At 45.0% G+C, this 17703-nt stretch overlaps 1 protein-coding gene across 1 annotated transcript in view; it reads left to right on the top strand.

Moving 5' to 3' along the window:
- Positions 1-469: 469 nt before the first annotated feature.
- Positions 470-17703, top strand: part of LOC147663136 (conserved oligomeric Golgi complex subunit 1-like) — a gene marked incomplete at its 3' end in the record, with an annotated part of 59231 nt that continues 41997 nt past the window's right edge. Inside the window, exon 1 of the mRNA XM_086950646.1 lies at positions 470-828. Coding sequence (XP_086806772.1) covers positions 517-828 — 312 coding nt within the window. The remainder of the gene's footprint in view (positions 829-17703) is intronic.

Raw genomic sequence — 17703 nt, 5'->3', positions numbered from 1 at the left:
AATGTGCTCCTCGGTCCTCTCAAACAATCTTGAGGTGTTCCAATGATGCGAGGCAAAGAGGACTTGGGTGAAAGTAGTCTTTATTTCCGTAGGCAGACTCCACTCCACCCATAGCTCTGGCTCCTCTAAGCCTCCAGCACCAACTGACCCCGCAACATTCCACAAACCATGCATAAACAAACCAAGAGCACTCTTCCCCATACATTCCACTACATTCCCCTCGAAAACCAGAATGCCAAAAATCCGTATTCCTTTCCGTAGCATAGTATTATCTCACGTGACCAACGTGCGACGAGACGACGTCTCGGTTACATGGATGGGAGACAGCCATCACGTGACTGTATAGTTGACAGTTCCACGTCACCAGTAAGAGTTGTAATGACTTCCCCCGCCTGCTGCTCCAGTTTTTACTCGCTATTGAAGACATGTGACCCACTGCCCTATCACGTGACGAGGGAAGAGCCTGGCCTCGGCCAATACTTCCGGGTACCGCAGTTGCCGCTGTCAGTGAGCACCATGGCGGCGGTACCGGCGCGTAGTCTGAGGGTGGGCGACATAAAGGACCCTGTGGCACTCTTCGAGGCTTACAGCGCCGAGGAAATCCGCGGGTTAGAACGACGTGTGCGTGCCGAGATGGAACAGAAAAAGGAGGAGTTGAGGCAGATGGTTGGGGAGCGCTACCGCGACCTGATCGAGGCGGCGGACACGATCGGAGAGATGAAGCTTTGCGCGCAGCAGGTGGTGGGCTCCGTGCAGGACATGCAGCGATACTGCACTGGTCTACGTGGCGTGCAGCAGCAGGGCCGCGGCCCCCTACGCGCACCCGAGGTACAGTAAGTTCTCTCTTATCTTTATTTTCCTGCCAGGGAAACCTTAGTTAATGGCACAGAACAGTGAAGGAAGAAAGGCACTGTGTGGGTAGGGACTGCAAAGACCGCATCCTGATTAACGCTTATTCCTTTGAGGATCAGCTGTCAAACCATCCACCGATTCTTACCTGTTGCAAGTTGCATTGTGACTTAGTCTGACCTCCTGCTAGTTGCGTTGGAATTATTGGCAGGCGAAGGCTACTGTGCACGATTACACGTAAAGCTTGCTGACGCGTCGTGGCCGCAATAGCTATGTTTGTCGGTGGGCTGTGCAAGGTGCCAAAGGGGACTCACTGCTTTATCCTATAATGTGTACTAGTAGGTGGCTGCAGCGTAGCGGTCGAAGTGCATAATTAAAAGTAAGGAACAGTGATCCGGAGTACAACGGGGGGCGTGGTCGGCGATTGTGGGGGTTGGAGGTAGAGACGTGGCTAAAAACAACAAAATATTCTGTGCCTATTTCGTTAGTTTGATCTACAGATAACTGCATATAATGCAAACACTTCAAATTAAAAATACATTCAATCCAAATTCATCTTTGGGGAGTTCGTTTTTCCGGTAGGACAGTTTTGCTGGTTAATGTGATCTGTGGTTGAATCTTGGTTGGTACCTTGTGGAAATAGTGATGTGTATTTATAGTACTAAGAGGTTCAAGCCTGTGACAGCGCAGTGAGCAAGATAGAAATTGGTTAATAACATAAATCAGACGGTATAAGCTAGGCAACGCACATGAAATCTCAAATCATGCAAAAAGATTTTCTTTAAATATTTACAGTTTTTTCAAACGTTATGTTTTTAGTAATGCACAGCTTGTACCTAGTGCAATCCTTTAGGTTTTCTTTCAAGGACAAATTCAAAATTATATCAATTAAAACCTATACTGGGTCCAAGCAGCCTTTATATTTGCTGATTACCAATTACATACATTTACATTTCTTTCTGGTAGTATACACCCTACAAAAAATACTTGTTCTTGAGCTGCCTCTCTCTTCTCTCACCTCATAGTAAATTCGCCCTTTCCTCTCCGTTTTTTACTGGCATAACTGACCCATTTAGGATAATAAATAAGTATGGGAACTGTTTTGAGCACATTAATTAAAGCTTGCCGCAACTTTCCCTCGACCACTGCCGCTTTGGGGCAAATTGTGACGGAATCTCCTGAATTCAGGACTGTGTGCGCAGCGGCATGGTTGGCTTAGCCTGTTAGACACTCATTAAGCTGCCGTCTTACTGTCCTACCTCCATTATGTGAAGGTTTAATGTAAATGCAGTTGTGTTTGTTAATGATCTGTGCAAGCCACAAATCCCAAAAATAGTGGGGGACAAATTAGCATAAGCATTTCACAACGACGAGACATGACTTAACAGGGAGTCACGTCATTAAGTGATGTCACCTTCCTATGACATCCTTCTCTCTTGAGATCATGTACCATTTTCTTCTACATTACTCACCATGGCCACTTCCTTGGAAGCTGCCCAAGGTCCATCAGGACAAAAACTGCAACCTCGTTGGTGAGTCTCCGTGATTTTAAAAAGTGCAACACCAAGCTTGGGGTTGTGCAGTGCACTTGCATTGGAAACCTTGTTGGAGAGGTTGATAAATACGTGCTTGATTTAAGGGTTGTTACTTAGTAGGTGATTGGGCTGCTGCATACAAAACAATCCCACATTGTTACAGCTATATACACAAAACTATTTAATATACGACTGAAAAAACTAAATATTCCACGCAAGTACAGAAGTTTAAAAATGTCTTCAAACCTTTTACTTTGCTTTTTTTCTAATTAAATACCATGTTTAATTTTGAGATTCTTACAGTAGGGATATCTTATCCACAATACAAGCAAGACAGGTGACAACACCACCAGAGTGTTGGGTGGAGAAGTGTGGCTCAATGATTAGAGCGGCAGACCCTGATGCAGAGGTCTAGCCCGGTACCAGGGTTCAATTCCCCGCCTCGGCGGTTCTTGGGCTCAAAATTCCACGGACCTGATAATTCTCGCCTCGGTGCCTATTCCAATCATGGAGTCCCACTCTGCAACTGGGCAATAGCTTGCTTAATCTCCACAACGGCCCCCACAACGCTAAGGATGCCTGGCCTCCACTTTGGGGGTGCCCAGGAGTGGACGCCTCACAGGGAAAGCCAGGATGGGTTCCACAGCAGTATTCGTACAAGCGCCTTGAGACCCTTACGGGTGAGTAGTACGCTATACAAGTGTCAATTTACATCTACAATTTTACATTACTAGAGTGAGTCGTACAGAAAAATGTACATTCACGGAGGGTGGGTAGATCCTTTCACTCCCCTAGGAAGTGAAGGAGAAGATAGAAGAGATAGGAGTGCATAATAGAGAAAAGGTGTTTGAATCAAGAGGGTGGGAAAGGAGGAGGGAAATAAAAGAAGGGCTGTGAGAGGTAGGTGAGAGTGGAAGATGCAAGAAAGGAACCTGTGGAGAGGAGGATAAAAGGAGTATGTGAACAGGAAGATAAAGGTGAAATGAGAGGAAGGTGGGAATGATTGAGATTACCTAAAATGATAGTTAAAGAGGTGCATATAGGACTAGAAGCGAGACGGGGGCGATGAGACACAGAGTCATAGGTAGAACCAGAGCTAGAGAGAGATTTTGATCTGAAATGGTCTTGTTAGGAGCTGATCTGTCTCTATCGGTAGTCCTTTTCACACACTGAATAGGGAAGGTCTGTGTTAAATTATTTATTTTTATTTGTTTGAGTTTTATATAGGGAATATCCAGAGCTCCAGGATTTCAGGTCTAAGGTGCATTGACAAAATTAGTATTTGTGTGCATATAGGTACAATAGTTGGGGCTCTAGCATTTTACTTTGTGTGGTACCTTGAATCAGCATATCTCTACATGGGTCACAGTCCTGTTAAGTAATGTTGTCATAGGTCGAAACGTTGTGGATAATATGGTACTGATGTACCAAAGAAGGGCAATGACTTGGTGAATATAACACTAGTCTGGCCTGCAGATGTACTGATGTACCAAAGAAGGGCAATGATTTGGTGAATATAACACTAGTCTGGCCTGCAGCATGAACTGCTACTCCAGTCTTTTTGACTTTATTGCCCTGTAACCCTGTAGTGGTGTTGCACCCCCAATTTAGTTGCTAAAGTGGGGATTGCCTCTGGACCCCATGATCTGCTAAGCCAGGTCGCGCCTAAATGCTGGCTAGTTTTTTTTGCCATTGGATTCAAACTAGCCTGGCTGATGAGGGGTGATACCCCGAAAACGGTCCTAGGATGCTTGTTTCCACTCCAGGCAAGACCTGGCAGTTCAGGATGGGCTGTTCCCATGAGGCGCAGGGTCAAGACTGATTTGCATATGGCTAGGACTGAACTGGGAGGGCGAAGTGAGCTAAAAAACGATGATGGATTCAACCCAGATCTGTGACTTGGGGAGAGTGTCTAAAAAGTTTCAGCTCTCCGTCCCATCATCTTTGTCTTTACTCCCCATAAAGAGCTGTGTGTGTGGGGGGGGGGGGGGGGGGGTGTCTCTCCTGGTCTTTCAGGACCGGGGTAACCCAATTTTACTTTATTTGACTTGAGGGGGTCTCTCAGATTTCTCCACATGCCTCTGGATCAGGGTACCCCTACCATGCCCCCTTCTATAAGTCTTTGTTTTGATTTTCAGGACAGAGTGCCACATGTCCTGTATGGTGGGTGCAATAGTTTTAAAGCTGTTGTGACCAACTAGTCAGAGTGGGAGCTCCAGCGGGACCATTTCTCTCCCACCAGAGCAAAAAGCCACTACGAGGAAAAAAGCCCTCTTGGCCAGTCTGAATGCTTTTTCTGAGTAATAATCTAACTTTCTGCCAAATTTGGTGCAATTCCATTCAGCTGTTTTGACTGGTCTTAAATTCCCTATGGAAAATACATCAGGAAAAAGGGTTTTGGGACTCCTGCCCCTTCTTCTCGACCCTTCTTGACAGATCACCCCAAAACTTTTCAAGAAGGTACCAAGGTGGATGACCGTTTAAAAAAAAGAAAAAAGTTTTCTGAAGATTCATGAAACCAAATTTAACAAAATCATAAAACGCTCTCCCTATAAAAAGTCTTACCTAACTATAACCTCCACAATCTTATATATATCAAACAAAAAGTCTCTCGTTTCCGGAGCTCAGAACCCTTCAGGGCGGCCTCAATGAAATGGGCACGAGAAGCCCACAAAGCACTTGCCATGCAAAACAAACGTATTGAGGCCCAATACCGCAGTTTCCGGATGCTACGCGGTCCAGCAGCGCCTGCTTCCCTTTTCCCCTAATGTTTCGGCTGAATGCCTTGCTCACAGGAGGAAGAAGACACCAACGGGCGCTTGGGCGTGCTTTAAAACAGATTTTATTCACGTGACTTCACTTTCAAAAACATCAACTCCCATAGTGCAGTATTGTTCATATAGCTGTTACTGTTGGAAGTCCTTATTTCAAGCCTAATTGTGCCTTATTACTTGAAAACTGCACTGATGTTAAAATAGTTCAATTTCAAACAAAGTTAGTCAGGTGTTATGCCGCAGTGTTTCCATTCTGCGTGCGACCGGCAGACACCAATACCTGCAGCATGATCTTTGCAGAAATCATCCTGCTAGAATCCCTTCTTCATGCAATCCGTTTTCGCTGATTAGCATATCCTCTGTAGGTCGGGTGCATGAGTGAGTGAGGCTCCTCAATTTCAAACAAAAAGTCTCTCGTTTCCGGAGCCCAGAACCCTTCAGGGCGGCCTCAATGAAATGGGCACGAGAAGCCCACAAAGCACTTGCCATGCAAAACAAGCGTATTGAGGCCCAATACCGCAGTTTCAGGATGCTACGCGGTCCAGCAGCGCCTGATTCCCTTTTCCCCTAATGTTTCGGCTGAATGCCTTGCTCACAGGAGGAAGAAGACACCAACGTGCGCTTGGGCGTGCTTTAAAACAGATTTTATTCATGTGACTTCACTTTCAAAAACATCAACTCCCATAGTGCAGTATTGTTCATATAGCGGTTACTGTTGGAAGTCCTTATTTCGAGCCTAGTTGTGCCTTATTACTTGAAAACTGCACTGAAGTTAAAATAGTTCAATTTCAAACAAAGTTAGTCAGGTGTTATGCCGCAGTGTTTCCATCTGCGTGCGACCGGCAGACACCATTACCTGCAGCATGATCTTTGCTCAAATTGAGGAGCCTCACTCACTCATGCACCCGACCAACAGAGGATACGCTAATCAGCGAAACCGGATTGCATGTGGAAGGGATTCTAGCAGGATGATTCCTGCAAAAGATCATGCTGCAGGTAATGGTGTCTGCCGGTCGCACGCAGATGGAAACACTGCGGCATAACACCTGACTAACTTTGTTTGAAATTGAACTATTTTAACTTCAGTGCAGTTTTCAAGTAATAAGGCACAACTAGGCTTGAAATAAGGACTTCCAACAGTAACAGCTATATGAACAATACTGCACTATGGGAGTTGATGTTCTTGAAAGTGAAGTCACGTGAATAAAATCTGTTTTAAAGCACGCCCAAGCGCACGTTGGTGTCTATATATATATATATTTTTTTTTTTTCACTGAAAAAACCATAGGTTTCATCATACATGTTATAGTTAGCTGGACATTTCACTTATACAAAAACCTTTGAAATTCTCCCGTTATAGTTAGTTCAGCTAACTATAACTCGCGTACCCGCAATGCACTGCTGATGACGTCACATATTACATCACTCATGACATGTCTGTGACATCACTCATGACATAACTCATGACATCACTGATGACATCATCCTTGTGAAAGAGTGGCAGACCTCCTCTCAGCGTAATATAACCTTTTATACACCCATTCAAAAATAGAAACTAAAATTTTCAAAAAAATGGAAATACTGATACCACTTACCAACAAGCTATTCAGTAATTCCACCGTCTACATACACATCCACTCATTCACCAATAGTTCTTTATAGTCACTTATACATGTACTCACTCATCATACGTACTCATACTTATACATATTGTTACACACCGACACTCATCCATACACTTACTCGCACATATACTCACACGTGGAAATAAACTATCAAACATACATTTATTTGCATATACAGCATATACACACAGCACTACACTTACTTTTACAGAAACGTACATATACTTACTCTCTTAAACAATCAGTTACAGAAACACATACTTATTTATACAGGAACTCTTTCAATCTCTCACTCTCACATATAATCACTTATATACATCAATACTCATATATAGTAGATTAAAAAATATGTAGCTACTCATAAAGATACTATTGAGACAGTCAATCTCTCACTAACACACCCATACACACACTCATCCACCCATACAGGCCTAAATATATGCAGTCTTCAAAACACATACAAACAGTGAGACACTCGTTCATGCATTTATGCGCTAAGTAATACTCCCCACTAAACCATACAGACACTCATACTGATACTCAAAAAGCCAACTAATAACTCATATAGACACTCATGTAGCTACTCACCAACCCATGCAGCCAATTATAGACCAAGTGAGACACTGATCCAGATATTTACATATGTAAACATTACTCGCTAATACATGTATTCACTAAGATACACTTAATAAGTCAGTTATGCAAACATTTTTACAAAAAAAACATCCATTGAGACATTTATTTATCTATTTCTTCTTCCATCGACCTTGTGATACACATATAGAAAACATATTTAAATTAAAAAAAAACATTCACTGGATGATGTCATCAGTGATGTCATGAGTGATGTTATATGTGATGTCATCAGCAGTGCATTGTGGGCACGTGAGTTATAGTTAGCTGAACTAACTATAACAGGAGAATTTCAAAGGTTTTGTATAAGTGAAATGTCCAGCTAACTATAACATGTATGAAACCTATGGTTTTTTCAGTGAATTTCCAAGGTTTTTTAAATGCTAATTCCTAACTATAACCTGTGTCAAACCTATGGTATATATATATATATATATATATATATATATATATATATATATATATATACACACGCATATACGCACTGGAAAACTAAACACCCACTTCCTTTACAAAGAAATGGAAAGTTTGCATCTCTGCAACCTCTCTAATTTTTCACCTTAGTCATCTTCCACTCAATCAACACAACAACCACAAATACACACACCTACTTGCTACCATTCTTCTTTAATTCAAATTCAAAGTGCAGGCCATTTATTCAGCCTCCGTGAATAGCAGTGGTTAATTTGCACACTTCCGTCCTTTCTTGCGTCTTTTCTACCACACACTGGGGCAAGTTTACAAGCCCATTGCGCCACTTTTGCATCATTTTTCCCACGAGCTTGTAAATCTGCCGAACTGTGCACTAGCTTTCTTCCTTAGATGTAGTACTAGTTTCTCTTGCTCCCACTGCAGAATCCAACACCCTATCTATGTAATGACCTGGAAATTCAAAGATCCACTTCACTGATAATGCAGTAGGTAGTTTGCGTCTCTCCAGCCTTTCTTATTTTTCACTATTCTTCTATTTTATATTCATATTCAAAGTGCAAGCGCTTTATCGAGCCTTTTTGTTGTAACTACTGTTCCAGGAATTCTGCTCATACACAGAACTATGCATAAAGTCTTAGGACCTCAGTGAATTATGGTGTACCAAAACCCACCTTACTACACAAACCCCCTACCAGACTAGCAATCAGTCACTCATTGGTTCTTCGCCCTAGAGCAAAAACACCAATAACTAGTCAACCCAGAACATGCGACTTAAATTACATGAAGTAAACTGGATAACAAGAGCACTCTTTCATTATAGTCTTACACCAGTCAAAAACAAGATGTAAATAAAGACATGTGCAACTTTGAAATGTTTATTTCTAACGCCATAATCTCATGCACAGTACCTTAGATAATACAACTAAACATATTATCAGAAACAAGGTTGTCAGCATTGTTACTATTCTATCAAATACAAACGGAAAAAGCATCCTATAATGTTAAAGGTAAACACATTTAAAATATACCTACATTTCACCCTCCCTACCTAATAGATTAGTTTATAACTACAGAAAGTCTCATAGGATTACATGGGCAGACTCATACCTCTGGTAGTCAGCAGTAGTGCATCACATTCAGTGCTCCACAAACTGTCACGATACGAATGTTCTCCAACTGTGTGTAACTTTGCCTCCACAATGCATTATGACATGTGCAAGTATCAGAGAAGGCCACAGCTGCATATGTGTTATGGCTCGAACGTGCGAGGATCATTCTGAATAAAAGACACAGTATTCAAGATAACCTTGATGTTCCATGCTCTCACTATACACACAAAACTAGCGAGGCAGTTTACAAATCCAGCATACCAAATTATTCTCATATAAACCAAAATACTCAGCGTTCTCTAAACAATATCACAAGTACGTGTCGTGTGCAAAGAAGAGCAGGAAAGCAAAAATAGCGTGTAAGCTTCTAATAAACCCATGCTAACTTAGCAGGGTGTGAGGGCAAGGCTCAGCCCCACAGCACCCTTCCTTGATCGAAGCACATGATATAAACGTGGGCGAATTAGAAACGCAGAGTCCAAGCCTAAAAAGCAGAGTCAAGTTCACATTTCCAAAAAAAGTTATTCGCTCTTTGAAAGAAAGAAGTAGCTAAATAATAAAGAATACGTAGAAAAATCAAAGAGTCTTAATCCAACAGCGTATAAGCACAGTATGAAGCAACAGCCTCCAAGAGGAAGTCATTGTTCTCATCTGAAAACATTTCAGCCATCCAATTCAATAGTGCGAATGAACATACATGTTCCTCAACAACCGGAGCGTCTATCACCATCAGGGGAAAACTCGGGTCATCTTCAATGTAACTGCGTGCCAAGAAGTCATGCGCCGCTGCAAAAACATTCCAACATCCATTATTCCATGTATCCCTGCTCAGGCCATAATCCCGCCGCGAGAACAGAGCAATTCATGAGCAACTAAGGGGCTCATCAGCTGATCATAATCCGCGTTGGGAGACACCGTACTGCAGAGACATAAATCCAGAGCCCAGTCGAAATTGCAGCTCAGGCAATAGAAGACAGGTTGAACGCATGTGAAAAAGGAAAATCGAAACGATAATCCATAAGCTGCACTCAATGTAGCCAGAGGTAGCGCTCCGTAATAATTAAGCATTCGGTTGTGGAGTAACAACAGGGACATATTCTTGTCTGCTGCAAGATGTGCATCCATATGTAAGTAATCAAATTAATACAAGCACACCGGTAACTAATGTGAGCATTAAGGAGAATCCACCAAAGATACTGGAAAAAATCGAATGAATAAACACCGACAAGACACCAAATATACTTTCTACAGAAGTCACAAGGCCACTGCTTCTAACTTTAAAAAAGTAAGGTAACCCCGTAGTCAAGGACACATTAAAGATACTCTAAATTAACTCCCCAAAATTCAAGAACACGTCTGTATTTAATAAATCATGCACTTCTGTGCGGGTGTTTGCTACATGAAGGACAAATGTTTTTGTAGCATATATAACCGCGACCTCTTTTTGACACAATAGCGCTCTTATACGACTCATTTGGTTGATTCTGCTTTCAAGGTCGAAATCGACAGCCAGATGGAAACATCCAGCTTCCCATGCAGAGGAGTTAACACAACTTTTTTTTAATCAAACCACACTCTCAGTTACCGTAATCATGGAAGCGATGCCTGCTAACATTGCACAACAATCTCCATTATTTCAAAGTAAATAAGTCCTGTTTGCAGTAAACTGAACGTTGTTATGATAGCAGGTGTCGGACTACCTTTCCAAACTCAGTCCAAATTAGGCGCATTTTGTTTACAAGAGCCATGCAATTGTATGTGTCTACAAATTAAGGAGTGATCTGCTGCTATTGTGCAATCCTCGCCATTCAGATAGACTTCTTTTCCCTCCCTCAGGCACCTATATGTAAATGGTAATAACCAAGCTTCATGGACATAAGCGCTGCCTAAACATCCATATCATGCAAACCTCAAACTTAAACAGGTTAAAAAATAACGTTAGGATACTGTGGATAAGCCACACACCTGAATTGGATCTCCAATGAGTGACCACTTCTAACTATTCTCATAGCGTGCCTGTCCTCTGACTTGACAGTGAGAGAGTAATCGCACCATAGTTTATACTGCTAATCATTTTCAGCATACGCTACGAATACGCTTTGACGTTACGCGTCGCATCAAACCTTCCGTGTGACGTCATGTACGGCGCTCCGTACGCGAAACACGCAAATGTTTTTAATTGTTTAAAAACATATATTCATGTATTTAATGAACATACTAACAAAAGACTTAATCTAGGATAATTATGAAATCATTTTTTAAAAACTTTTAAAAATCCTATATTAATTCTATATTGTATGAGTGGAGCAGCGTGGCGCTCCGCCAGCTGCCCTAGACTCCACCACGCCCAGACCCGGTTCATAAGCACGTGTGATCGTCACCACAAAACCATTAGCACGCATATCGCTTTACCACACATGCTTTTACAACTAGTATGCATTTACCACGCATAAACGCATAATCTTAATAATATTTTTTTCTTGACGAACACGCGTTCTAATGGCTGTGGCTTACGTCCTTCAAATTAGTTTCTAGGTATACGTGTGACCAAGTCTGATAAGATCGGAGGCCAAGGACAAACACCGTGGTGTCTGTGTCAGGAAATCTCATCGATCAGAGAAAATATGCGCAGGGTAAAATGAAAGTAACGGGTATAATAAAAATAATGGTGGAAAACTACTAAAATGGCAGTTGAACAGAGTATGTAATCAACGTTTGGCGCCTCGTCACTACATTTCAAATAAATATACATACAATATGTTTATTAGCATATTACAAAAGTATAGCACAGGATGACACACACGACCCGGGAAAACAAAGCGACAAATTTAATACCTAAAATCAGGAGAGGTTTTCTTGGCGAACTTGAAGAAAAAGAAAAAAAAGTGCACTCGCAAACAAGGCTGCGCATGCGTAGAGAGTACAACTGATGCAGGAAAAAAAACGGAAAGTTTTACATACTGTCATAGAAATATAGCTCTAAAAATTGCCCCCGGAATTTGCCCCCCGAGGCCTAATGAATAAAACTGACTTCTAGTTTTTTTTTTCCCTTTTCCACTGCGTACGTGTACCATACGCAATTTTTTTTTTTTATTTATACATTTTTTTAAAATGACCCTAAAATTCCATGTACGACCCCCTGAGCAAGCCTACAGGGTCAGAATGTTTCTACCCTGCCCCCTTTCCTTATTTCTCAACTTTGTTTTACTGTTTTCTTGTGACTCGGTTCTACCGAGGCACAAGATGGCCGCCAACACTTCCTGGTTTCGAGTGTTGACAGACAGTTGACAGCCAATCAGCATGCAGCTCGCGCTCGTAATTGAACGGATCTCCGTCTGCGTGTAGAACTCTGTCTCTAGATATCGCTATGATTTTACTTGTAATTTTCTCAGAAACTACTGAACGGATATACACCATTTAACAAAAAGCACAATCTGCGAACCGAACTCTACCTCTCTGCCAAATTTGGTGTAATTCCGTTCAGCCGTTCCGGCTGTAGCCCTGGCTAAAGGTCCCTATGGAATATTACATGGGGAAAACACGTTTTGGGACCCCCTTTTTTTCTCGGCCCCCACTTGACGAATCCCCCCCCCCCCCCCCAAACTTTCAGGGAAGGAGCGGAACCGAGCAGGCCATTTTCTTGGAGACATTTGCGAAGATTCGTCCACCGGCGCTAAAGTTATTCCAAATAGAACGTTGTGGATTTCCTATTGAATGTAGGTCCTAACTATGACTATCTCTTATCCTCTCATTCATATTAAATATCAACTAATGGAACTTACTCAAATAAGGAAGTAAAATTCAGTCACCATATTCAGAAGAGCTGCAAAAGGAGAGGCAGCACTGCAATCCGTGTAATTTTCTCAGAAACTACTGAACGGATATACACCATTTAACAAAAAGCACAATCTGCGAACCGAACTCTACCTCTCTGCCAAATTTGGTGTAATTCCGTTCAGCCGTTCCGGCTGTAGCCCTGGCTAAAGGTCCCTATGGAATATTACATGGGGAAAACACGTTTTGGGACCCCCTTTTTTTCTCGGCCCCCACTTGACGAATCCCCTCCCCCCCCCCCCCCCCCCCCCCAAACTTTCAGGGAAGGAGCGGAACCGAGCAGGCCATTTTCTTGGAGACATTTGCGAAGATTCGTCCACCGGCGCTAAAGTTATTCCAAATAGAACGTTGTGGATTTCCTATTGAATGTAGGTCCTAACTATGACTATCTCTTATCCTCTCATTCATATTAAATATCAACTAATGGAACTTACTCAAATAAGGAAGTAAAATTCAGTCACCATATTCAGAAGAGCTGCAAAAGGAGAGGCAGCACTGCAATCCGTGTAAATCTACAGTTTAATCAAGTTTCAAGCAAACATCAGCACGCAAAATCGAAAACATATACGCACATTTGTTTTATAAAACGGGAAACCTAGGCTTCTTTTTTTCAAAGAGAAAGGGAATCTTACACTGTTGCTGCTCTGTTTTACTGTTGTGCAGTGAAGAAAAACATGCGTTGCGGCTGAATGTGCACCTGTTTTGTGAGGGTGTCAAACTTGCATCTAGGAAGTTTGTGGGTACCTGCTTTGTGAGTCGGAATTTGCTGCTATGTTCTTCCTGTACTTTGTGTCTGAGGGAACCTTTTGCTCGTCTTCTTGCTGCTGACACCTGTTGGGTACCTGTTTGTGCTAGGGAAGCTTGCTCTGCTTCCTTGGTGTGCAGTGCCTAAATTGTATATTAATGAAGCTTCATATATAATGCATACTCTGCATGAATTATGTACAGTCCAATTGATTTGGTGACTGAATATGCCTGAGATTATTCTTATGAATTATCTCTATTTGCACATTTCACTATTGCACTTTTTTGCCAGTTAATGATGAGTAAAATTGGTATCTTAACCAATCTCAACAGCAATATCATGCACATAGCACTTTTATGTATAATATGCACCTTATTTTTATAATTTTATTTTAATTCTCTTTGGGGACATGCACTTTTATAAACTATCAACCGACAATTAGCATCATTAAGGGCAAACAAGGCATATTTAGCATTTATGCAAACATCAACTGAGATTTTTGTGTGCTTAAAATTTGAGATAACTAGTTTTTAAGGAGGGGCGGAGCTAGCCGGCGTCGATGGCGGACGTGTGAGCTTTCGGCTCTCCGCTTAAGCCCCTTAAAAATCCTGCAAAACTATCCTGCTTAATGCCGAATTGACTGGGTTCGGTACCTGGTGACCCCCGGTGGACCCCCTGACCCGGTTGAGTGGCCCGGAACACCGGTGGCTGTGGGTAACGACCTGCACGAGATTGGCGACGGAGAGAGTCGCGGACCAGGCCTGAAGCCGCGACCTGCCCTACGGAGCTAGCCGCACGACGTCACCTGACGTGCGGACCTGTCGCCCGGAGGAGCCGGAGAGCGCAGCACGCAAAGACCGGGACGATTCGCCTGCCCGTCAAGGCTCACTCGGAAAACCAGGCGCAGGGACAAGAAGCCTGCAGAGACACTTTCATTCGTACGCCAGTCGAGACCAGAAGCTGTGCTGGGTGGTTGGCGCAAACCGACACGAGGGGCACCCCGGAGGTTACTTCTGCGACGCAGCCGCCATTTTAGGCTTGCCAGTGCCGCCGTGGCTGGGACTGAGAAGTGTGCGGTACTCTACACTTGAGGCACTGTCTGGACAATTGCTGGGTGAGATCCGCACTGGTATCGGACCCTCACCATGGGGAAAAACGATGCAACGCAAGCGAAACTCTCATTTGACCGCCGGAAGACGAGGGGGCCGGAGTCACAGGCAGCAGAGGCCTCCCCGAAAGGCGCCGCAGCGGCCTCGACCCCTGCGGACCTCAGAGAGTTGCTGGCGGCGATGGAGAAAGGAATCCAGAACAGTATAGAAGCGGTGGGCGCCAAGATCGACGATTTATCGTACCGCATGGACCGCATGGCGGAACGTGTGGACAAACATGCTGAGCGTCTCGACATGGCGGAAAGACGCCTCACGGAAGCAGAGGAGGCACAGACAGAGTGGGACAAAGACCGCCGACAATTCGGCAGGCTGCTCCAAGTGATCCGTGATAAGGCCGAGGACTTGGAAGCGCGCTCCCGCAGATCGAACATTCGCATAACGGGACTGGCGGAATCAACTCAAACGGGCAAGATGGAGCTCTACGTGGAACGCCTGCTGAAAACGCTACTTGGGGAGGAGGCCTTCTCCCCAATGTTCATAGTGGAGAGAGCGCATCGCACTTTGGGCCCTCAACCCCAACCTGGTCTGCCTCCTCGACCCATCATTGCCAAGCTCCTAAACTACAGGGATAGAGACACGGCTCTGCGGCTAGCTCGGGAGAAAGGACAACTGCAGTTGGAAGGTATGAAGATATCATTGTACCCCGACTTCACGGCCAAAGTACAGGAGGAACGCCGCCAGTTCATACCGCACAAGAAGCAGCTGCGCGAGCTGGGCCTAGACTATGCGATGCTGTACCCGGCCAAATTGAGGATTAACACCGGCGGGAAATCGTACTTCTTCACGGACCCGAAGGAACTGCAGAAATCATTGAAAACTTGGGCCAAAGAACGCAAGGAACACCGACAGCGGCATGGAGAGGACTTGGAGGAGTCGTCAACGATGGAGGAACAAGACTGAGGCATCGCACCTGCTTTATTTTCAGTAGTAGTGTGTTTGTTGGATGAGATACTGTGGATGCACTATGAGACTCCCTGTTGTGGGCAGTGGCCTGGACTCGACTAGAGACAATGGCTGAGAGACGGGTGGAAGCTCGTCACGTCGACTCGTACCGCCTTGTTGTTACTGTACCGATTCACGACTGCTGGTGAGGTGTTCACAATGTTATGCTCAGGGACGGGTTGGGGGGCAGGGGGGGGAACCGAGTGGATTCAGTTTGAGGCATTGCCACACGGGGGGGCTGAGCGGGGGGACGGAACGGGAGAGAAGAGAACTTTTGCACCTCTGGTGGTTATTACGCAGTTTCGGCACGCTTTGCCCCTGTGCTTTCGGCTGAGACACTCCCTAGGGAGTTGGGACTAGTATCGCCCGCTACTTTGGGGCATTTGAGTTGATGGGGAATTGTGGGGGGTGCTGTCTGGCCGGGTTGGGGGTGGTCAGCTGTGGGTGGGGCGGGGTCAGGGGGGAGGGTGGTTGGGAGAAAGTTGAGGGGTTTGCTGTCCGGGGATTGAAGGGCCTGTGGTTTGCTATGAATGTCTGGCGAATGGAGTGCGCGAGGGAGCGGGGTGACTGTCTGCCTGCCTTGAGTGTTGCTGTGCTGTTTGGGGGTCCAATACCTCCCGACGGAGTCAATATGGCGTGCTATGATTCAGGATGTCTGCTACTGTAGTGACTGAGCACCCGCAGCCGATACGCGCGCTGTCCCTGATAACCTGGAACGTGCGAGGGCTGAATGACCACTGTAAGCTACGAAAGGTGATGAGCTACCTAAATAGGCACCAAGTGGATGTAGCTCTGCTGCAAGAGACACACCTGCCTGTCCACAGTAAGATGTTACAGGTCAGAGGGTTGGCAGGGAATATAGCGGTAGCGGGTTTCACCTCACACGCCCGTGGTGTAATCACCTGGGTCAACCCTACCTCGAGACTGAAACTTACCCCTCTATCTGTGGACACTGAGGGTAGATATGTAGTGGCTAAGTGCACGGGGAGGGGGTTGGACCTGTTCCTGGTGAATGTTTATGGCCCCAACCATGACAGCCCGGAGTTCTACTCAGCGCTGTCAGCTACCTGTAGGTCACACACATACACCAAAATGTTATGGGGGGGAGACTTCAACTTCGTGTTTGACCCCGACAGGGACCGCTCGGCGGGCCCTGTTAGGAGACCAGTTGCGTCTGCTGTCTACATGAGAGCGGAAATGACGAAGCTGGACCTGGTGGATGTTTGGCGGGAGAAGCACCCTACACAGGGCGGTTACACGCACTACTCCGCATACCACAACATACATACTAGGATAGACTACTGGCTCGCCTCCTCCTCGGTGCTGGGTGGCATCAGCTCGTGTACAGTTCTCCCACGCACGTTATCGGACCACTCCCCGGTCTTGCTCAGTCTCTCCACTGCTAGGAAGGGGATCCCGCCATACACTTGGCGTTTCCCGCCCTATGCGCTCCTTGATGACGCCTTCCGCGGGGAACTAGCGGAAGACATAGAACGGTTTTTCGCCACCAATATTAACTCCGTAGATAGCTTTTTCACCGTGTGGGAGGCCTTCAAGGTCTATATTAGGGGGATGGCCATGTCCAAACACTCGAGTGTCCTACGCTCCATTAGAAGGGATCTCTCTACACTCGAGACCAAGATCGCGGCCCTGGAGAAGGAACGACTGGCGGACCCGGAGGGGGAGGCGGGAAGAGACCTAGTGCCCATGTTAGCGGAATATCACGCGCTTGCGGATAGGGAAGTTCTCTATATGGGAAAGTATGCCACGGCTCGGGCTTATGGAGAGGGGGAGAGGCCGGGGGCCCTGCTGGCGCGTATGGCCAAGGGGTCCCGTAAACCGTTGGTGGTAGATGAACTGCAGACTCCGGAGGGAGTCCGAGCAGTTGAGGAGGACCAAATATTGGAGACGTTCCGCCGATATTACTCGGATCTGTACCGTTCCAGGGCGGGGGGTGTGGACACCGAGATAGATGATTATTTAGATTACATCACGATGCCGTTCCTTAAGAATTCAGACAGGGAATTCCTGATGGCCCCCTTTCATGAGGATGAGA

Source organism: Lissotriton vulgaris, unplaced genomic scaffold, assembly GCF_964263255.1.
Source record: "Lissotriton vulgaris unplaced genomic scaffold, aLisVul1.2 SCAFFOLD_4370, whole genome shotgun sequence".
NCBI classification, from domain to species: Eukaryota; Metazoa; Chordata; class Amphibia; order Caudata; family Salamandridae; genus Lissotriton; species Lissotriton vulgaris.
This window is presented reverse-complemented; position numbering and strand designations above follow the sequence as displayed.